Consider the following 24,247-nt stretch of genomic DNA (forward strand, 5'->3'; position numbering starts at 1 on the left):
TCTCTCTCTCTCTCTCTCACACGGATAATAGTTCTCTCTCTCTCACAAACACACAGATAATAGTTCTGTCTCTCTCTCTCTCACACAGATAATAGTTCTGTCTCTCTCTCTCACACAAAGATAATAGTTCTGTCTCTCTCTCTCTCTCTCTCTCACACACACAGATAATAGTTCTGTCTCTCTCTGTCTCTCTCTCACACGGATAATAGTTCTGTCTCTCTCTCTCTCTCTCTCTCACACACAGATAATAGTTCTGTCTGTCTCTCTCTCTCTCTCACACACACAGATAATAGTTCTGTCTGTCTCTCTCTCTGTCTCACACACAGATAATAGTTCTGTCGCTCTCTCTCACACACACACACAGAGATAATAGTTCTGTCTCTCTCTCTCTCTGTCTCACAGATAATAGTTCTGTCTCTCTCTCTCTCTCTCTGTCTCACAGATAATAGTTCTGTCTCTCTCTCTCTCTCTCTCTCACACACAGAGATAATAGTTCTGTCGCTCTCTCTCCCTCTCTCTCTCACAAACAGATAATAGTTCTGTCGCTCTCTCTATTTCTGTCTCTCACAAACATAATAGTTCTGTATCTCTCTCTCTGTCTCACACACAGATAATAGTTCTGTCTCTCTCTCTCTATTTCTGTCTCTCACACACATAATAGTTCTGTCTCTCTTTCTCTCTCTCACACAGATAATAGTTGTCTCTCTCTCTCACGGATAATAGTTCTGTCTCTCTCTCTCTCTCTCTCTCTCTCTCTCTCTCACAGACAGATAATAGTTCTCTCTCTCTCTCACACAGATAATAGTTCTGTCTCTCTCTCTCTCTCACATGGATAATAGTTCTGTCTCTCTCTCTCTCTCTCTGTCTCACACACAGATAATAGTTCTGTCTCTCTCACACACACACAGATAATAGTTCTGTCTCTCTCTCTCTCTTTCTCTCTCACACACAGATAATAGTTCTCTCTCTCTCACACACACAGATAATAGTTGTCTCTCTCTCTCTCACATGGATAATAGTTCTGTCTCTCTCTCTCTCTCTCACACGGATAATAGTTGTCTCTCTCTCTCTCTCACACGGATAATAGTACTGTCTCTCTCTCTCTCTCTCTCTCTCACGGATAATAGTTCTGTCTCTCTCTCTCTCTCTCTCACACACATAATAGTTGTCTCTCTCTCTCTCACACGGATAATAGTACTGTCTCTCTCTCTCTCACACGGATAATAGTACTGTCTCTCTCTCTCTCTCTCTCTCTCTCACACACAGATAATAGTTGTCTCTCTCTCTCTCTCTCATGGATAATAGTTCTGTCTCTCTCTCTCTCTCACACACAGATAAGAGTTCTGTCTCTCTCTCACACACACACAGATAATAGTTCTGTCTCTCTCTCTCTCTCTCTCTCTCTCACACACACAGATAATAGTTCTCTCTCTCTCTCACGGATAATAGTTCTCTCTCTCTCTCTCACAAACACACAGATAATAGTTCTGTCTCTCTCTCACACAGATAATAGTTCTGTCTCTCTCTCACATGGATAATAGTTCTGTCTCTCTCTCTCTCACATGGATAATAGTTCTGTCTCTCTCTCTCTCTCTCTCACACACAGATAATAGTTCTGTCTCTCTCTCTCACACACACACAGATAATAGTTCTGTCTCTCTCTCTCTCTCTCTCTCTCTCTCACACACACAGATAATAGTTCTCTCTCTCTCTCACGGATAATAGTTCTCTCTCTCTCTCTCACAAACACAGATAATAGTTCTGTCTCTCTCTCACACGGATAATAGTTCTGTCTCTCTCTCTGTCTCACACAGATAATAGTTCTGTCACTCTCTCTCTCTCACACACAGATAATAGTTCTGTCTCTCTCTCTCTCTCTGTCTCACACGGATAATAGTTCTGTCTCTCTCTGTCTCACACGGATAATAGTTCTGTCCCTCTCTCTCTCTCTCTCTCTCTCTCTCTCTCACTCACACACACACACAGATAATAGTTTTCTCTCTCTCAGACACAGATAATAGTTCTCTCTCTCTCACACGGATAATAGTTCTCTCTCTCACACAGATAATAGTTCTCTCTCTCTCTCACGGATAATAGTTCTCTCTCTCTCTCTCACAAACACACAGATAATAGTTCTGTCTCTCTCTCACACGGATAATAGTTCTGTCTCACTCTCTCTCTCTCTCTCTCTCATACAGATAATAGTTCTGTCTCTCTCTCTGTCTCACACACAGATAATAGTTCTGTCTCTGTCTCTCTCTCTCACACACAGATAATAGTTCTGTCTCTGTCTCTCTCTCTCACACACAGATAATAGTTCTGTCTCTCTCTCTGTCTCACACACAGATAATAGTTCTGTCTCTGTCTCTCTCTCTCACACACAGATAATAGTTCTGTCTCTCTCTCTCTCTCTGTCTCACACGGATAATAGTTCTGTCTCTCTCTCTCTCACACGGATAATAGTTCTGTCCCTCTCTCTCTCTCTCTCTCTCTCACACACACACACACAGATAATAGTTCTGTCTCTCTCTCTCACACACACACAGATAATAGTTCTGTCTCTCTCTCTCTCTCTCTCTCTCTCACACACAGATAATAGTTCTGTCTCTCTCTCTCTCTCGGATAATAGTTCTGTCTCTCTCTCTTTCTCTCTCACACACAGATAATAGTTCTCTCTTTCTCTCTCTCTCTCTTTCTCTCTCTCTCTCTCGGGCTCACACAGATAATAGTTCTGTCTCTCTCTCTCTCTCTCTCTCTCTCTCTCTCTCTCGGGCTCACACAGATAATAGTTCTGTCTCTCTCTCTCTCTCTCTCTCTCTCTCTCGGGCTCACACAGATAATAGTTCTGTCTCTCTCTCTCTCTCCGATAATAGTTCTGTCTCTCTCTCTCTCTCACACACACAGATAATATTTCTGTCTCTCTCTCTGTCTCACACACAGATAATAGTTCTGTCTCTCTCTCTCTCTCTCTCCATCTCTCTCTCACACAGATAATAGTTCTCTCTCTCTATTTCTCTCTCACACACAGATAATAGTTCTCTCTCTCTCTCACACAGATAATAGTTGTCTCTCTCTCTCGCTCTATTTCTGTCTTTCACACAAATAATAGTTCTCTATCTCTCTCCCTCTCTCTCTCTATCACACAACAGTTCTGTTGCTCTCTCTCGTTGTCTCACACACAGATAATAGTTCTCTCTCTCTCTCTCTCTCACACACACAGATAATAGTTCTGTCTCTCTCTCTCTCACACACAGATAATAGTTCTCTCTCTCTCGCTCTCTCTTTCACACAGATAATAGTTCTGTCTCTCTCTCTCTTTCTCTCACACACACACACACACACAGATAATAGTTCTGTCTCTCTCTCACACAAACACACACAGATAATAGTTCTGTCTCTCTCTCACACAAACACACACAGATAATAGTTCTGTCTCTCTCTCACACAAACACACACAGATAATAGTTCTGTCTCTCTCTCACACAAACACACACAGATAACAGTTCTGTCTCTCTCTCACACAAACACACACAGATAATAGTTCTCGCTCTCTCTCTCCATTTCAGACACACACATCGTTCTGGGCATTGAGAGTTCTGGTAAACTGGGATGTGATGATGTTGTCACTTCACCTCTCTTTTGTCTCTCTAGTTTGTTGACTGAGAGCGGTGGAGTGTTGATCATGCCTGTGGTTCCTTTTAGCTGTGCTGCCACAGCTACATCTGCCAAAGTCCATCTTTGCACATCATAGTTTCCTAATTTACACACCCTCTACCTGGACATGTCTAATAATCTAGTCTCTCTGTCTGCTGAGGTTCACCTACCCCTGATGTCATGACGTTACTGTCTCAGCTGCCATGGCTCCTCCCACCACCCCATGATGCCCCCTGTTGTAGCCCCCCACACCTCCACCCCACACAGCTACTTCCCCGCTGCCCTTCATGGATGATCTCATACAGGAAGAGTTTCGGTCATGTGCACACCGTCGGGACCAGACAAGGACTTCTAGAAAACCACACTAGACATTAATTGCTTATTGTTCCATATTTCTTTATTTATTTTTCTCCTTCTCACTACTTATTCTGCTCCTTATTGTCTATATTCTTACTACTGTAATGTCCGTTATTGTCCAGAGGACCCCACCAGTTTACAGCCCACCAGAACCAGTGCACCGAGGACACTGTCAGCACTGACATCCACACGTCTCTCACACATCTGGAGGACATGGACAGTTATGTTCCAGTGCTGTTCACTGATTACAGCTCAGCAGTCAACACAGTCACCCCAACCAAACTGACTGAAACACTCACCACTGGACTCACACCCTCCTTCTGTAAATGGGGCTGAACTTTCTAACAGACAGAATCAGTCAGTCAGAACTGGCAATGTACATCCAGCACAAGGACTGAGAACACTGGGACCCCCCAGGACTGTGTGGCCGCCCAGTATAACACCAGCATCATCAAACTGGTTTGACTGATCACTGGATGAGACAGCATACAGGAGGGAGGTGACAGACATGGTGACATGGTGTCATGACAACAATCTCTCCCTGAATGCAGACAAGACCAAGAAGATGATTGTTGATCCAAGGAGGAAGGAGAAGCAACAGCACACACCACTACAGACAGGAGAGATGGAGGTGAACTCCTTCACCTTCCTGGAGTTCACATCAGTGAGGACCTCACCTGGACCTACAACACACACACCCCACATCAGTGAGGACCTCACCTGGACCTACAACACACACACCCCACATCAGTGAAGACCTCACCTGGACCTACAACACACACCCCACATCAGTGAGGACCTCACCTGGACCTACAACACACACCACATCAGTGAGGACCTCACCTGGATCTACAACACACCCCACATCAGTGAGGACCTCACCTGGACCTACAACACACCCCACATCAGTGAGGACCTCACCTGGACCTACAACAAACACCACATCATAAAGAAATCCCAACAGTATCTGCTGTGTCCTCTGTTTATGTACGATACACAGCATGACCTGCAGGTAAACACTCTCCTGACATCAGAACTCTGAAAATGTCCAGCTCTTGTTCACAGTTTTATTGACAACCGGAGGAAACGTGAAACTGAATCACATGAAAGACAAATCAACAACAAGCCAGCCACAACAAGTACCGATATACACAAAACACAATGCAGCAAACTTCACAGAGAATAACATTATCCACCAAATAATGATCTGTGATTACAAATAACAATACAATAAACTACACACAACCACAATGTTTTCAAAAGGTATGAGATGTACGCAGACAACTGCATTAGCACGGCTATAATAACTACAATAACTATAATAACTACAATAACTAGAACTCTTGGAGTTGTATTCTCTCACTCTACGATCGCTACACACATGAACCGACTCGCTGCTACTGACACCCTGTGGTTCTTAAATGAATTACAACTAACCTCAAAAAATGGAACAGAGTTTATAAACTGCTGGCAGAACAGCATCTGTACTTCCTGAGGAGGCTGAGGAAATGTAGCATGTCAACTAAAACTCAGCAGTTCTACAGGAGAATGATGGAGAGTGAACTCACCAGCCACCACAGTATGATATGGGAACTGCACTACTCAGGAATGGAAGACTCAGTTTTCAGTATTTTCTCATTCTCACTCTTTCATAAACACACAAACAAACCCACATACGCATGCACACACTAACGTTCCATACCTGAGAGTGTCCAGTCTGCAGTGGGGATCCTCCAGTCTAGCAGAGAGCAGCTTCACTCCTGACTCTCCTGGGTGGTTGTACGTCAGGTCCAGTTCTTTCAGGTGGGAGGGGTTTGACCTCAGAGCTGAAGCCAGAGAAGAACAGCCTTCCTCTGTGACCAAACAACCAGACAGTCTGCAGAAAGGAGGGAAACAGGTAGAGAGACAGAGAGTGAGGTGCACTTCCAGAGCAGCCTGCATGGGGCAGCTAGAGAGGCTGCTAACTGTAGTTGGAGGTTCCTCCACTCTCATCTCCAAGATGGCGTCCTCCATGGCAGACGGCTTTATTCACTCCTCTCCAGATCGCTGCTGTCTATGTTTATTTTAGCTCTTATTTTTATTCAGCCCTTCAGAACTCTAGTGCACTATTAACCTACATCAGAAGAACCCCAAAGCTGGACTTACACTGTGTGATTTCAGTGGTCTTATAAGACTGTTACATGTCAGACTGTATGAGATGATGCCAGTAAAATCTTGGCAGAATTCTACATCTGGCTGTGATAACAGGAGTAAAAACACTGTCACATTTCTGGACCTGTGACTAAGAGATAAAGTCTAAGAATCCTAAGCGATGGATACTTTTTTTGGAAGTTGCAAAGCTGATGCCAGACTTTCACAAGTGTTTTCCTCAAGATTACAGATAGCTAGACTGCAAGTAGATACAACAGACCTTACAATATACCCTACAGTAGATAGAACAGACCTTACAATATACCCTACAGCAGATACAACAGATATCACAATATACCCTACAGTAGATACAACAGACAATACAATATACGCTACAGTAGATACAACAGATATCACAATATACCCTACAGTAGATAGAACAGACATTACAATATACCCTACAGTAAAAACAACAGATATCACAATGTACTCTACAGTAGATACAATATTACAATATACCCTACAGTAGATACAACAGATATCACAACATACTCCATAGTATATAGTATAGTGGAATTATTTTGTCATTATGGGAATATCTCTGAGAAATAGATATCCAAAATCAGCATATTGTAAATGAGTACATGAATTCCCCTAATGGTAGTATGACTTTAATATGGGATTATTAAACTTCCGCGTGCTGTCTGGACAGCAGAGTCCCTCGCAGTTTTCAAACACAGACTGAAGATCCATCTGTTTGTGGAATATTTAAATGACCACTGATCCTGCTCCTATGTTGACTAACTGAAACTCTAGTACTTCTTGTAGGGTGTTTATTACTCTGATGTTGACTGCTCCTGTGTTGTCTAACTCTAGTACTTATTGTTTATTACGCTGATGTTGACTGCTCCTATGTTGACTAACTCTAGTACTTATTGTTTATTGCACTGATTGTCTGTTATAGAGCTTAAATGTATTTTGTACTTCTAGACATTAGCATTGATCCCTGTATTTCAACAGTATTCTAGTTTATTGGTATCTTGCACTCTAACCTACTTTACTGGCTAGGATCTGTTCTATGAGGAAATGACACAGCACTTTTCTAAGTCGCTCTGGATAAGAGCATCTGCCAAATGTTGTAAAAGTAAATATAAATGTACTCTTATGTGGTCATGGAACTGTCTTGGCTTTATGGGACATTTCTGAGAAATAGATATCTAAAAATCAACCTGAATGAAATGAGTACATGAATTCACCCAAAGGTATTATTATTTTAATAGGAGTTTATGAAAAATAGTAGAGTGAAATGTGTCCATACTTACTCTGCTAATAGTCAAGGGCTTCTACTCACATGTGGTAGTGGAACTGTTTTTGCATTTTGTTAAAATTCAGAAAAATATGTAAAACTTCAATATAGATTTATTAATGATCTGGTGATGGCCAAGGGCCACCATTCAACTGGCAGTGGAATATTTCAGCCCTGGAGTTCTCCTGCCCTGCACATTTGCCACATTTCACTAGTGATAACCCCTGTTTCAGCTGGCAGTCAAGATCTATAATAACCTTCTGAGAAACATTATGTAGAAAAAGCATTTTCCACAATGTTTATTAAGATGTGTAAATATATTACCAATTGTGTTTAATCTAATTATGCAATTAAACTAGTTCAATCAAGTAAACTGTATTTTGTACTTTTAAATGTAGTAAACGTGCATGTCCATCAAAGCTCTTAAAAATACAGCGAAATACCGTAAAATCGCGCATATAGGCGCATAGAATTTAAAGCGCGGATGACTTGACCGTGAATCGCTAAAGCGCGGATAGCGTGATCGCGGTTGTAACCTAGTGACCAACTGTAACCTAGTAACCACCTGTAACCTAGTGACCACCTGTAACCTAGCTACAAGCTTTAAATGTGTTTATACTGATGTAGGGGACATGACTGATTAATGCACAGCTGTACTTCATGAACACCAGATGTTATAAATCACATCCCCGTCAAATCTCCCGTCACACCCGCACCCTCCTCCCTCCTGCTCTCAACTACGTGAAGATCCAACCGCATTTCTCCTAAAGACTGTAACTTGATTGTTGCAAGGACAAGAAGTCCAATCTTGCTTACTGACGGTTTGGTCAAATTGTTGAGACTGTTAGCTGGTTGGATATCTGTGCTGAACAGTAAACAACTAAACAAATCAACATGGCTAGACTTTCTTTGCTAACATTACCTAGTTAGCTGTTAGCCATGAATGACGATCAGAGATTCAGTGAAAAACTCACACAGGCTTTGTCTGTCTGTCTTAGTCCATCTACTTTTACTTTTTGTCTGTCCCTTTCTGGTATTTTCCTTTTCTCTTGGAAATCACCATAGCAGCAAATATCCTCCAATTCCAGTTTGAGATTTTCTGTCATTTTCATGATCCACTACAGTTCTCTTCACCTCAGTAAGTTAAAACAGCTCCTCTGATGCTATTGGCTACTGTAATGACGTCATTCAATATTCTGCCGCCCCGGCCGTCCTACCACATATGTGATTGGATCAAATTACTGTCACTCAAAATGAGAACCTTCTCACTCATATTCCTGTTACTGCTGGATACAAGTGCTTCTTGGATATTAACGTTATTACTACCTTTATTTTTTTCAAATAGTACAATTTTAAGAATTTGTGGAGTGTTTTTATTGTACCTTTTGGCATTTTTAATATGTCAACATAGACTTCCTAAAAACACAAGGGCAACAATCACAAGGTTATTACTGTATTTCTAGACCAAACTGTTTTCTGCTGTTTCGTGTGCTCCCAGTTTTAGTTGAGAAAAATATTATGAACATTATCTTCACTACATATAATGGTGTTATACTGTTTCTGACCATTCTGGTGCCCTACACACACCCAAACACACCCTGCTGCTACCACACTACAGTTACAGTGAAACTACAAACACTCCATAACTGCAGCCTGATTAGATTTACTAGACAGACTGAATACAGGCATGCTAATAGAACACAGATTTGTACCTTCAGTTTCCAGAGTTGGCTCTGTCCTAGAACAACTCCCCCAGGTCATTGTGCCAGTGTTGGGTAGTGTAGTCTATTGTGTGGCTGTGTGTATCAACATAAAATATTGTGGGTGTAGAAGATTACTGTACATTCACTGAGTGGATTTGAACTTGTTACATCTACTACTGTATTTTCTTTTCCCTCTTCTGGTTTATGTTTAATGAAGACAGGTTTGGGGTGGAGCAGGTGTTGGATTTGGTTTTTATTCTGGTTTATACTCCCCATAGAGACAGATGGCATGTTTGTAGATCTCTATTACTTTTTTGTAATAATGGTTTGTGCTCAGAATAAAGTGTCTGTTGTGGTCTCTCCCCCTACACTGGCAAATAACAGAGATGTATAAAGGTTGGTATCTCTCTCTAATCATCTGCAGCTGAAATAACCAGCAACTGAAGATGGCTGCCTCCAACACTCCAAACACTAAGATAATACTGATGATTTTCTTCATAATTTGTGAACCCTAAAGACGGCCATGTTACTATATTGTGTGGGATGTAGCTTGGACACATACTAAAACTGTAGCATAACCATTGTATTAGAGTGTTGCTATGAACAATGCATTAAATAAGAGTTTTACACATTTTTTCCTTTTTTTTTTTTTTTTTTAAACAGAACAGTGCCTTGACTCTCCCACTAGTTGTATTTTATATCTTTTCCCTGCAAAACACCTTCACTATTGTTTCTGAATTTCTGAGCCCTCCAGACATCTTGTGGTTTTAAGTATTTTCTGTGGTCAGTGTTTGTTCTCCTGTATGGAGGAAGCAGAAAGACAAGGAGCACAGCAAGGGGTCCAGTGAGGAACACATTCCAACAGTGGTGGTCACACACAGATAATAGTTCTGCCTCTCTAACACACACAAATAGATCTGTCTGTCTCTCTCTCTCTCTCTCTATTTCACACACACACAAACTCACAGATAATAGTTCTGTCTCACACTTACAAATAATAGATCTGTCTCTCTCTGTCTCTCTCTCTATTTCTCTCTCTCTCACACACACACACACACACACACACACACACACAGATAATAGTTGTGTTTCTCTCTCTCTCTCACACACACACACAAACACACACACACACACAAACACACACAAATAATAATTCTGTCTCTCCCTCACACACGTTTCAATTGAGGTGAAGCATTATAAACAGTAAATGAAACATACTTGTGTCAATCTGTGTAATAAATAAGATTTCAAACAGTAGTCATATTGGCCCTGAACTAAACAGTGTGTGGTCTGGTTTACTGTGTACATACAGTAGTCATATTGGCTCTGAACTAAACAGTGTGAGGTCTCGTTTACTGTGTATAAACAGTAGTCATATTGGCCCTGAACTAAACAGTGTGAGGTCTGGTTTACTGTGTATAAACAGTAGTTATATTGGCCCTGAACTAAACAGTGTGAGGTCTGGTTTACTGTGTATAAACAGTAGTCATATTGGCCCTGAACTAAACAGTGCGAGGTCTGGTTTAATTCTGTGTGGTTATATTTCTACATGGAGTTATATTGCTACATTTGGTTAGAATTCTACATGCGATTATAATTTGACGTTTGGTTATATTTCTACGTGTGGTTATAATTCTCAGTGTATCTGAATAATGTAGTATCAAATGATGAATTATGGGTGCAGAAATGTCTGATCTAAAGTTCTGATGTAATACAAAACACCACACATGCTATGCACCACATACACACACACACACACACACACACACACACACACACACACACACACACACACACACACACACACACACACACACTTCACTCCTTCTCTCCTCCTAATCTCCTGATTATTGATTACTGTGTCTTGTGTGTCTTTCTTTCTCTCTTGTAATTAAGTCCACAGGTTCACTCGTCCAGTGCTGAACATTGTTCCTCACTACTGTGTTCAGATTTCCTGAGTTTACTGTCAGCTGTCTGCTCAGTTTCTCTCTCTGCTGACTCCACGTCTTCTACCATCACTGTTCTATTTTAGTTTGATGTCTCTGGCTTGATGAAAAAATTAGCAGCCAACATTCACTCCTAAGTCAAGCTAATATGACGTTAGCGTGAGGTATCTAGGTGTAGTAACCAACAGCTGTGAGTGGACACAGCTGACACTACAGCAGAGCTGTGGGGCTACAGTGAGGCTACAGTGAGAGTGGACACAGCTGACACTACAGCAGAGCTGTGGGGCTACAGTGAGAGTGGACACAGCTGACACTATAGCAGACCTGTGGGGCTACAGTGAGAGTGGACACAGCTGACACTACAGCAGACCTGTGGGGCTACAGTGAGAGTGGACACAGCTGACACTACAGCAGACCTGTGGGGCTACAGTGAGAGTGGACACAGCTGGCTCTTCTGTCTCTGTCTGCTGTGTTCACTCTCTTCCATGTTCTCCCCCTGGACACTTTCACCATCAAGTTCTTCTGTCTTTTCTCTCTCATGCTGTCTTCTTACTAAAGAAGGTTGCCATGGCAATAGCATTACTCTTTCTCTTCATCCTGGCTTGTATTTGCAGAGAGATTAGAATGACTGATGTTTACAGTGTTTTCATACATAAACTAGATAAAATCACTCAATGAAATGCTTACATTAGAACACTTCATTTTACAACACAGTTGTTGGAGTTTCTAAATATATTCATCCTGTAATCATGTGTGATTGTAAAAGACATTTCGCAAAATGTCTGCGGTCAGGTGACCAAAATTGCAGCTTGTGGACAAAATGCCAAAGTGCCTAGTTGAAGCAGCATTGTAATAAATACACCTGTACATGTGGACAAGGACTCATCTGGGTCTCCTCTTTACAATGTTATATTTCTCTTCTAGACTTGAAAATCTGCCCATGCATCACAAATGTAACTCTTTGTCTCTACAGTGTGGTCATTTAATGAAATGCAGTGAGGTTTCAACAGAAAACTATTTAGAAATATTTAAAGAAGACAACTTTATAATATAATATAAAAGTGTACATTTCCTTGCATTGCCTTGCCTGGCAATGTTTGTTTAATACTGTACTATAAGGGAGTTGACACTGACCTTTTTAAAATGCCTCTTTATTTACATTCAAAAATAGTCACAGAAATTCACCTGAGAATCTCCAGTTTACAGTGTGAACTCTTCAGTCCAGCACAGAGCTGCTCCACTCCTGAATTCTGCAGGTCATTATTATTCATCTCCAGCTCTCTCAGTGAGTTTTCTGTTTGTAGAACTGATGTGAGAGATTTGCAAGACTCTTCCGTGAGACCACAGCCAGATAGTCTGTAAAAGAGTAAATACAGTAAATAATGTAGTTCAATCAGAGGATGATGAATTAAAAGATCTGAACTGCTAATAACAATGTAAAGAAGAGCTAGAAAGGTCTGGAACACACTGATGGTTTTTCAGCCTTTTAATTTTACAAACACAGCAGCATTTCAACACTACTGTGTCTTCATCAAAGACAAAATGGACAAAGACATGACAAATAACATTCATTAGCAACCTAAGACAGGTGACCAAATAATGGATGGTTGGTTCATAAGTCAGTGAATGGCAGTTACCATAATCAGTCCAAATATCAAAATATCCCACCCCTACCACCATAATTGGAAACAGAAGAACATAGATATCATTCAATGTTTCACAAATACAAACACACTAATATACAAACAGAAAATATTGTTGGAAGACATGCAGAGTAGTGTTTATGGAGGAATAAACACTGCGGTATTGATTATGGAGGAATAAACACTGCAGTAGTGATTATGGAGGAATAAACACTGCAGTATTGATTATGTTGGAATGAACAATGCAGTAGTGATTATGGAGGGATAAACACCACTGTATTGATTATTTTAGAATAATCACTGTAGTATTTATTATGGAGAAATAAACACTGCAGTAGTGACTATGGAATAATGAACACTGCAGTAGTGAATATTAGTGTATGAACACTGCAGTAGTAATGATGGTGGGATGAACACTGCAGTAGTGATTATGGAGGAATGGACAGAATGCAGAGAGCAGAATCTTTTACTAGTGTTTACATTCCTGTGCTCACACTATGAGTCACTGATCATGAAACATTCTCCTCTGCCTTTGCTTTTCCCAGTGAGGTCCTGAGTTCTGTCTGTGTGGTGCACCGAGAATCCTGGAGGCTTAATAGCTGAAGTCAAGGAGCCCATCAATCAGTCAGGTGTGTGTGAGGCAGACCCCATCAGTCAGTCAGGTGTGTATGAGGCAGACCCCATCAGTCAGTGAGGTGTGTGTGAGGCAGACCCCATCAGTCAGTCAGGTGTGTGTGAGGCAGACCCCATCAGTCAGTCAGGTGTGTGTGAGGCAGACCCCATCAGTCAGTCAGGTGTGTGTTAGGTAGACCCCATCAGTCAGTCAGGTGTGTGTGAGGCAGACCCCATCAGTCAGTCAGGTGTGTGTGAGGCAGACCCCATCAGTCAGTTAAGTGTGTGTGAGGCAACTATCTCATGTCTGCTGTTGACATGAAATGTGTCCCTGGCGTTTGTCCTTCATGGACTGTATGTGTGCAGTAAAATACTGGGGAGAAGAGGACAGTTCACATGTTTCAGTTGGATCAGAACTGACTCACTTCTCCTGCACTGCTTGTGTGAGGACTCAAGCACATCTGACTTTTTGTACAAAAGAACTGATACGGTCAGTTTCACAACTGTGCTTATATGCATTTGAGTAGAGCCAAATACTAACACTTTCTGAAATTCAAGAAAAAACTTTCAACTGTTCACTCAAATTATGCTGATGATATGATTTGTAAAGAAAAGCATTGTATTAAACTTGAGAGAAATGCAAAACAATCATTTTCACTAGTTGTCTGAGATATTGGTCCCACTGTATGTGAGCAACAGCAGTAACCTGCTACAGTTTTAGGTGAGTGACAGTAGTAACAGCATTAGCTTCTGGGAGACTCACTGCATGTTACACTGATCACACAGAGCTGTGAATGTCACTGCATGCTACACTCATCATTTTACATTTATGGCATTTAGCTGACGCTTTTATCCAAAGCATCTTACAATTATGACAACTTGAGCAATTGAGGGTTAAGGGTCTTGCTCAGGGGCCCAACAGTGGCAACTCGGCAGTGGTGCGGCTTGAACCAGCAACCTTCTAATTAAATGTCAAGTACCTCAATCACACAGAGCTGAAGGTATAGTACTGGAATCAGTTGCTGTTAATGATGTTAGTTTATTTTGACTTAAATCTATTTACAACTAGATTATGACAAATTGCCTTGGTAAAATATTTAAACAATGAAAATGTTTCAGATGAAGTCATATTAACACCTACACCTTTATAATGTGCCCAATAACCATCATCGGCTCTAAAGAAAACCTGTGATAAAATTTGAAAACTGCCATCAGTGTGAAATATATATGTGTGTGTGTGTGTGTGCGCGCGCGCATGTGTATACATTGGTCATGCTCATCCTTGTGCACTTTTCTCTGTATTGGTCAGTAGTGGTTGAACTGTAATGTTAATCAGAAAGCTGAACTGATAGTTCATATTTGAACCGTTTTGTATGTTACACTGGGTGGTGTGGTGTGGTTGGTGTGTGTGTGTGTGTGTGTGTGTGCGTGCGCGTGTACACACTGATAGTTCATACTTGAACACTTCTGTATGTTACACTGCAGCACATTTTCTGTCTGTTTCACTAAGAGTGTGAACTATAAACACTGTTGGCCACTGTTTTAAATGTAGGACCATTCTCAACACACAGACACACAACTACCCATGACATCAAATATCATTTCACCATCATTAATACATTTAAACTAATTAATCACTGGACAGTGTTACTACATTCCAATGTTCCACAACTTTATGGTTTAACTTAAGCACCTGGTGTTGGAGCCTTCAATCACCTACATGTGCTTTAATGTAGGATCTCTCTATCCTTCTCTCTCTCTAATGTTCTCTCTCTCTCTCCTTTTCATTTTTCACAGAAGACCTTCTGAGTCAAGCACATCCACTGCCTGCTACACCCACTGTTCATCTCTAAATGAAAATACTCACATGGCTTTTCTGGATGCTTTGACCATTGGCAGCAGTCTCAGTAGACATTCCTCTGATGGGTCATATTTCCTCAGGTCAAACTCATCCAGCTCCTCTTCTGAGTTCAGCAACACAAACACCAGAGCTGACCACTGAGCAGGAGACAGTCTGGATCCATGGAGACAACGGTCACCTCCTCTGCTCAGGTATGTTTGGACTTCCTGCACTAGAGAATGATCATTCAGTTCATTCAGACAGTGGAACAGATTGATGGATTTCTCTGTAGAGGGACTGTCACTGATCTTCTCCTTGATGTACTTGACTGTTTCCTCTTTGCTGTGAGAGCTGCTTCCTGTCTGTATCAGTAGGCCTCGTAAGAGAGTCTGATTGGACTCCAGTGAGAGACCCAGAAGGAAGCGGAGGAAAAGGTCCAGGTGTCCATTTTGACTCTGGAAGGCCTTGTCCACTGCACTGTTGAGGAAGATAGACATTGGGGTTTTGAAAATACTGAAAAATCCAGGGTGTTTCTTTTGCAGCACATTGGTGTTGGTGGAGATGAAGGAAATAAACACATATAAAGCAGCCAGAAACTCCTGAACACTCAGATGAACAAAGCTGAACACCTTCCCCAGCTGTAGCTCAAACTCCTCTCTGAAGATCTGAGTGCACATTCCTGAATACACTGACATTTCTCTGACATCTATGCCACTGTTTCTCAGGTCTTCCTCATAGAAGATCAGGTTGCCTTTTTCTAGCTGTTGGAAAGCCAGTTTTCCCAGTGCCAAAACATGTTTTCTCATGTGACCTGGGTGAGTGGGACCTTTTTGTCCTTTCATACTTCGTCCATACTTTTGATCCTTGTGTCTGAGCTGAAAGATCAGGAAATGTGTGAACATCTGAGTCAGAGTCTTGGGGATCTCTCCACTCTCTGCTTCACCCAACATTCTCTCTAAAACAGTGGCTGCAATCCAACAGAAGACTGGAATGTGGCACATGATGTAGAGGCTTTTTGATGACTTCATGTGTACGATGATTCTATTGGCCAGGCCCTGATCACTGATTCTCTTCCTGAAATACTCCTCTTTCTGTGGTTCACTGAACCCTCTTACCTCTGTTACCTGGTCAACACACTCAGGAGAGATCTGATTGGCTGCTGCTGGTCGAGAGGTTATCCAAAGGAGAGCAGAGGGAAGCATATTCCCCTTGATGAGGTTTGTCAGCAGCACATCCACTGAGGTTGACTCTGTTACATCCCACAATCTCTCATTGTTCTGGAAATCTAGAGGAAGTCTACACTCATCCAGACCATCAAAGATGAACAGAATTTTGTAGTTTGTATAATGTTTAGGTTTTAATTCACATGTTTCTGGGAAAAAGCGATGAAGAAGCTCCACCAGACTGAACTTTTTCTTCTTCATCAAAAAAGGAAATGGGAATATGAAGAGAACATCCTGATTTATGTTTCCTTCAGACCAGTCCAGTATGAACTTCTGCACAGAGACTGTTTTGCCAATTCCAGCCACTCCTTTAGTCAGCACTGTTCTGATGGCTTTGTCTTGTCCTGGTAAGGGTCTAAAGATGTCACTGCATTTGATGGGTGTCTCCTGTGTTACTCGTCTCCTGGACGCTGCCTCAATCTGTCTCACCTCATGCTCATTATTGACCTCTCCACTCCCTCCCTCTGTGATGTAGAGCTCTGTGTAGATCTCATTCAGAAGTGCTGTGGTTCCCTGCTGTGAGATTCCTTCATGAATCTTCTGACATTTTTCCCTCAGTTTGGATTTGAGCTTTCTGTGGCAAGCAGGGGCCAGTTCTGATAAAAGAGGAAGACAACAGAACACATGCTAATCTCTTTTAGATTCATTCATAAAAGACTCATTACGGGAGTTACAGGAAAAGAGATAAACAGATTGTTATAAACAGATTGTTTATTCCTGCTAGATTGGGCATGAAACCTCCAGTGGTAAATCTTAGTTGAACTGTAATGTTGGTCAGAAAGCTGAACTGATAGTTCATATTTGAACCCTTTTGTATGTTACGCTGTGTGGTGTGGTGTGGTGTGTGTGTGTGTGTGTGTGTATATACACACTGATAGTTCATACTTGAACTCTTCTATATGTTACACTGCAGCACATTTTCTCTGGCTGTTTTACTAAGAGTGTGAACTATAAACACTGTTGGCCACTGTTTTAAAGGTAGGACCATTCTCAACACACAGACACACAACTACCCATGACATCAAATATCATTTAACCATCATTAATACATTTAAACTAATTAATCACTGGACAGTGTTACTACATTCCAGTGTTCCACAACTTTATGGTTTAACTTAAGCACCTGGTGTTGGAGCCTTCAATCACCTACATGTGCTTTAATGTAGGATCTCCACACACACACACACTGGTAACCATCACCTGACTGAGGAGATCTACAACCCAGACTGGACAAGGAGGGGGGGGACAACCTGTGATCTGTGAGATAGGACCTGCGTTCTAATGTGATCTGTGAGATAGGACCTGCGTTCTAATGTGATCTGTGAGATAGGACCTGCGTTCTAATGTGATCTGTGAGATAGGACCTGCGTTCTAATGTGATCTGTGAGATAGGACCTGCGTTCTAATGTGATCTGTGAGATAGGACCTGCGTTCTAATGTGATCTGTGAGATAGGACCTGCGTTCTAATGTGATCTGTGAGATAGGACCTGCGTTCTAATGTGATCTGTGAGATAGGACCTGCGTTCTAATGTGATCTGTGAGATAGGACCTGCGTTCTAATGTGATCTGTGAGATAGGACCTGTGTTCTAATGTGATCTGTGAGGTAGGACCTGTGTTCTAATGTGATCTATGAGATAGGACCTGTGTTCTAATGTGATCTGTGAGATAGGACCTGCGTTCTAATGTGATCTGTGAGATAGGACCTGCGTTCTAATGTGATCTGTGAGATAGGACCTGTGTTCTAATGTGATCTGTGAGATAGGACTTGTGTTCTAATGTGATCTGTGAGATAGGACCTGTGTTCTAATGTGATCTGTTAGATAGGACCTGTGTTCCAATCTCAGTTACAAAGAATAAAGTGACACTTTCTTTTAAGTGATGCTTTTAACATTAAATAAACGCTCAAAAGACCCTCAGTAACACGTCAGTGAGGTAACAGAAGTGAAGCATCTGAAGACATTCAGTAGATTAATGAATTCAGTAGTGTTTTAATTAACTCTTTAAATAAAATGTTTATAATCTGATGAATTCAGTAGCTTTTCACTTTTTTTGAGTATCAAAGCTCATATCTGCAGGTGTGAACTTGAGAAGATATAAAATAAATGATACATACTCAACAAGATGTTATAGACATGCAGTTGACAGCTGGATTTTAACTGGATTTCGGATAGGGTTTGAGTCAGGATTAGGGCCAGGGTGAGTTATGATTAGGTTTTGGTTTGAGTTTATGGTTAGATGGGCTGGTTTGAGATCTGATCACTGGTGTCTGAGCACTTGAACTATTCCACTTGTGAGTAAACTTGATGGTGATTGTATCCAAACTCTCACATGATTCATTCATGAACATATACTCTGATACTCTGATACTCGGGGTGGGAGGAGGGGGTGTATGTGGACAGAGAAAAAAAAAAAGATCAACATCTGCCAGTGATTTGTGCTCAAATCTCATTGGTCAAATTAAATCTCAGCCCTAAAGAATGTATCCTCAAAACACATGACACATAGTCCAGCAGTTAATGTACTACACTAACAATCAGAAGGTTGTCAGTTCAAGCCCCACCACTAAAAAGTTGCCACTGTTGGGCCCCTGAGCAAGACCATTAACCCTCAATTGCTTGATTTGTACTCACAATTGTAAGTATTTATTTTTTTTCAATAAAAGCACCTGCTAAATGTAATAATGTCATGACCCAGAACTCTTACTGGTCAGTAGTGTGTTAGCGAGGTCTTTCTGGTTCATCTTCCTTAGGACGTGCAGTGTGATCTCCAGCGCCCCCTCTCTGATACTGCTCTGATCCTCCTCATCCTCCCCCTGTCTCTCAGTGCATGCTGGGTAATCTGAGCTCAGTAGATTCTTAAATCTCTTCAGCTCATTCTTCACCAGAGAGATGATTTTGTCCTCCAGCTCCTGAATAAACAGCATCAGTAAAACTAGTGTCATATACAGATGATTTTAACACAGGATGATCCATTAAACATGAGAGGACTGAACTGAGGGGGATTGGGTGGTCATGTGGACATTATGGTTTATAAAAGAACATAAGCATCACATTAACTGAGCTGTATCTTAAAGTTTAAATATTAGTTCATTTTATAAAGCTATAACATAGTAGTTTGTGAAGTTTGAGTTTTGTTCATTATCAGTTAAATTACAAAAAGTCATTCAAGTAAAACATGAACCAGTAAACCACAGAGTCTCATCATGATCTGTGATCCAAACACACTCTAATGATAAAGACCCTTCCCCCACACACACACACACACACACACACACACACACACACACACACACACACACACACACACACACACACATTTACACACCTTGAACACTGACTCCAGCTTTTCTTTATAAATGTTTTCATGCTTCTTCTGGTCACTGTGGACAAACAAATCAAAGACTTTAATGGATAATCTACAGTTTATAAACATCCAAGTTAAATTCATGGTTGTGTACATGATGCTGATGATGATGTGATACATGGTTTCAACCCAAACACTGTACTGACAGTAGAGCAGAATAACCAGAAAAGCTGCCCCTGGCCCTCACTCTGGTGATGCAGAATCATGTTTATGTGAATGGTGCTTCACCAGTTACTGGGAAATGAACACAAGAAAATGAACACTGGAACATAAACAATTATATGCACCCCATCCACACAGAACAGAGGGCACCAGAACAGAGAGAGAGAGAGAGAGGTGTAACAGAGCGGCGGTGGGGCAGCAGGCAGGATAATCAGGGGTGAAGCCTGACAGGCTGTGGACACTGTCAGAACTATCAGATACTGACCAAGAACCAGGGTGAGGGTTAATAAAGAAAGCTGTTACTCTAACAGTTCTCTGTGTGTGTGACATTATTCTACTTTCCAAAGATTGGGTGTATTGTATTTATATTCTGTGTCCCAAACCTGTTATGTAATACTCAGTGTTCATGCTGGAATCCTTCTCTCTGTAACAGATGAGTAAAGTGTTTTCTCTCGTCTAGATCATGGTGTGATTCTGGAGAGTTTTGTCCATCCTGTGACTGAGGGAGATCCTCTGACTCTACACTGTTTACTTCAGCCCACTATCACATCACACCTCACAACTGATTTATATAAAGATGGATCACTCATCCAGACCCAGACTGTAGGAGAAATGACCATCCGTACTGTCTCAAAGTCAGATGAGGGTGTCTACTACTGTAAACACCCAGAGAGAGGAGAGTCACCACACAGCTGAGTCTCAGAGGTCAGAAAACAGTGAATTTAAATGTTTCTTAACAACCAATTTAAAAGAGGGAACAGATCAAACAAATCATTTTGTGATTCATGTGCTTTGTTCAGTTCCCATGAGTTCAGCTGGTGATTCCTCCTCTCTTGGCCTGGTTGGTTTGGCTGTGGGACTGAGTTTGGTCCTGTTCCTCATCTTACTGACCCTACTGTGGTGCTACAAAACCAACACAGGTCTGAGATCAGCTGCAGATCATTTATGAATACTTTAAATGTTATGTGTTCGTATGATACACATCATGGGGCTCTTTATTACCCCAGTCTGTCTGTGTCCTGTGTGGTTCTTTATTACCCCAGTCTGTCTGTGTCCTGTGCGGTTCTTTATTACCCCAGTCTGTCTGTGTCCTGTGTGGTTCTTTATTATCCCTGTCGGTCTAATAAATGTCCTCAGCAATTGTATCCTGACGTCTCATCTACCTGCATGTAACAGTTTCTAAAACTAATATCACCAGATCCACCATTATTACTTTATTATAGTGTCAGTATCACAGAACTGGACTGTCCCACCTGTTCACCTGTTCATGTGTTCGTATGATACACATCATGAAACCTGTTTACAGTATTAAACACGTTTCATTTATTTCCATGTTGCCCTGGTGCAGAATCTCTGTGTCACTGTACTGAGAACCAGTCACACATCAATCAGACATCAGATCAGACCCAGAGAGAGTCAGGAAGTGAGGGGTGTCAGTCACACCACTGCACACTGCTCAGACCATGAACCACTAACAACTTTCCTTATTAACAAGTAAAGCTTTAACTTCTCTAAGCCAATTTAACTCATCTTTCATCACTTGTGATTTGTTCCATACTGTGTCCAATAATCTTTCAGTTTGGTAGTTACGATTTATTTTTCTTTTAAAGCCAAAAACTGCCCACATATATGACACAGATGTTAGGGTTTCTAAAGAGCAAATCATTCTTTAAAAACATTTTTTGACTTCTAATTTTGTGATGGTTATGAGCAGTAGGAGATGGGAAATGATTCCTGCAGATTGTGTCAGTGAGGCTGTACCATCTTTGTGGTTAGAAAGGTGAAAGAATGTTTCTTCCCTCTGACATTGTGTGGTATGGCTGGGGGTCTCCAGTACCACAGACTCCACAATAAAGTTACATGCCTGGCTGGAGTTAACTGATATGGGATACTAGCTAAACTTACCCTTTCTGCAATGTCTCTATTACCCCAGTCTGTCTGTGTCCTGTGTGGTTCTCTATTACCCCAGTCTGTCTGTGTCCTGTGCGGTTCTTTATTGCCCCAGTCTGTCTGTGTTCTGTGTGGTTCTTTATTGCCCCAGTCTGTCTGTGTCCCATGTGGTTCTTTATTGCCCCAGTCGGTCTGTGTCCCATGTGGTTCTTTATTGCCCCAGTCGATCTGCGTCTTGTACGGCTCTTTATTACCCCAGTCTGTCTGTGTCCTGTGCGGTTCTTTATTACCCCAGTCTGTCTGTGTCCTGTGCGGTTCTTTATTACCCCAGTCTGTCTGTGTCCTGTGTGGTTCTTTATTATCCCTGTCGGTCTAATAAATGTCCTCAGCAATTGTATCCTGACGTCTCATCTACCTGCATGTAACAGTTTCTAAAACTAATATCACCAGATCCACCATTATTACTTTATTATAGTGTCAGTATCACAGAACTGGACTGTCCCACCTGTTCAGGTAAGCAGGACCTCCTAGATGGACCCAAACACATATGAGGTGGAACAGGGACAACTGAACAGGAAACTACACAACTGAGAGGGTTTGAACTGAAGGAGTGGGTGAGCAAGACCACACTGTTCTACCCCCTACACTACTGGGAAAAAGGAGTGAAGGGAAATGAAAACAGAACAAAAGACACACAACTGTAAGACAGACAACAAACACACAGGGACACCTCCTGCTACAGGACATTTCTCCTCCTAATGAACAACTGATGGAGAGGGACTCTCCCCAGAAGAAACAAGATGACAGACATGAGGGAAGACCCTCACAGAACAGGCAAGATGACAAGAGACACTTCTTGGGAAATTTCCACTTAAAAAAATACCAATTCTAAAATCCAGCACGCCAAGGCTTCATAGAGTCCTTAGTGAAGTAGTTATATAGGGGTGGGGCACCTGTGGGAGATCAGACCAATGAGCACTGATTAACTCCCAGCTCATGGCCTCCCTCTGGTGGCAGCTTGCTGGCATTGCGAGCCTCACATTACAAGTAAGAGAGAGTGGGAGAATGTGTGTGTGGGTAGATGATGCTGAATCTCTTTTTCCTAAAACTAAAACACACCTGCGGTGAACCCCTAATTAGTTTGACCTGCAGAATGGTGATATTGTTTACTGGGGTAATATTGTTGTGTTATTGGGGGAACTTCACTCCCACACTGGGAGGAGCACATCCAGCCCACTTATGAAAGAATCTGAATGTGTAATGTGTCACTCACCGTAGGACTGAGGTCACAGGTCCACTGCTGAATACAAGAGGCTCATCCATGGACACATCACTCTTCATAGACACACAGCTGGGTGCTGGATTTGCTGCTCTCTCACTCCCCCTCCTGATGATATTGAATAGTGAAAATAAATCACATTAGAGAACAACCAATTACACCCACAACATTCTTACCCAATCAACTCCACCTGGTACCTGCACTCACTGGACATTTGATTAGAAACAGCTGTCCTTCAGCAACTACACAAACATACCCCCCCCCACACACACACCTGTCCTTCAGCAACTACACAAACAATACATCTGTCCTTCAATAAAACAAACACCTGTTCTTCAGCAATACAAACATACCACATACACATCACACCTGTCCTTCAGCAACTAAAAAAAATCACACACACACACACAATCACACCTGTCCTTCATCAACTACACAAACATACCACACACAAACACATACACACACCCATACTCACACACAAACATCACACCTGTCCTTCAGCAACTACACAAACACACACCCCTGTCCTTCAGCAGGTGCACTGGCTCTGTTACTATGACGGGTGCAGGGAAGGAGTGAGACATGAGTGTAGGTTTGGAGTCTTTTTACTCTTGATAATACAAACAAACAAAAGAGTTCAGCAGTAGCTCACAAATGCTACCAGAAACTAAAACAGCACTGATAGTAGAACTTGGTTTAAATATGAAGAGGACGTGGCAACAGATGAAGGGGAGAATAACTAGAACTTCTAACTAATAAGTGGGAGATGGAGAGCAGGGGAATGGCTGAGGATGACTGACAGGGATTAGTGTGCGTGTGTGTGGCTGGATAGCGATGAAAAGCCCCAGATGGGATTGGTTTAAGGGTGAGAAAACCCTCAGCCACTTCTGACGAAAAACAAAGTGACTTATCTGGTCTGAGAATCAAACCAGCATCCACACTAGTGTGGTGATGCAGCTCTAACCACTACGTGTGTGTGGTAGACTCAGGACACTCCATTTCTCTCCATAAACACAGCAGGAAATGAAAACAGAACAAAAGACAAGCAACTAAGACAGACAACAAACACACAGCGACACCTCCTGCTACAGGACATTTCTCCTCCTAATAAACAACTAATGGAGAGGGACTCTC

General features: G+C 41.7%; 2 protein-coding genes across 2 annotated transcripts in view; one reads left to right on the plus strand and one right to left on the minus strand.

The window, feature by feature from the left end:
• Positions 1-24,247, plus strand: part of LOC113569406 (NACHT, LRR and PYD domains-containing protein 12-like) — a gene marked incomplete at its 3' end in the record, with an annotated part of 457,338 nt that overhangs the window by 329,832 nt on the left and 103,259 nt on the right. The gene's annotated exons all lie outside the window — the stretch shown is intronic.
• LOC118241426 (NLR family CARD domain-containing protein 3-like) overlaps positions 1-24,247 on the minus strand; it is a 64,058-nt gene that overhangs the window by 27,663 nt on the left and 12,148 nt on the right. Inside the window, exons 2-6 of the mRNA XM_035526415.1 lie at positions 19,741-19,795; positions 19,120-19,324; positions 15,219-17,010; positions 12,282-12,452; positions 5,714-5,887 (exon numbers count right to left, since the gene is read on the minus strand). Coding sequence (XP_035382308.1) covers positions 5,714-5,887; positions 12,282-12,452; positions 15,219-17,010; positions 19,120-19,324; positions 19,741-19,795 — 2,397 coding nt within the window. The remainder of the gene's footprint in view (positions 1-5,713; positions 5,888-12,281; positions 12,453-15,218; positions 17,011-19,119; positions 19,325-19,740; positions 19,796-24,247) is intronic.

This window comes from Electrophorus electricus, chromosome 5 (genome assembly GCF_013358815.1).
Source record: "Electrophorus electricus isolate fEleEle1 chromosome 5, fEleEle1.pri, whole genome shotgun sequence".
Lineage (NCBI taxonomy): Eukaryota > Metazoa > Chordata > Actinopteri > Gymnotiformes > Gymnotidae > Electrophorus > Electrophorus electricus.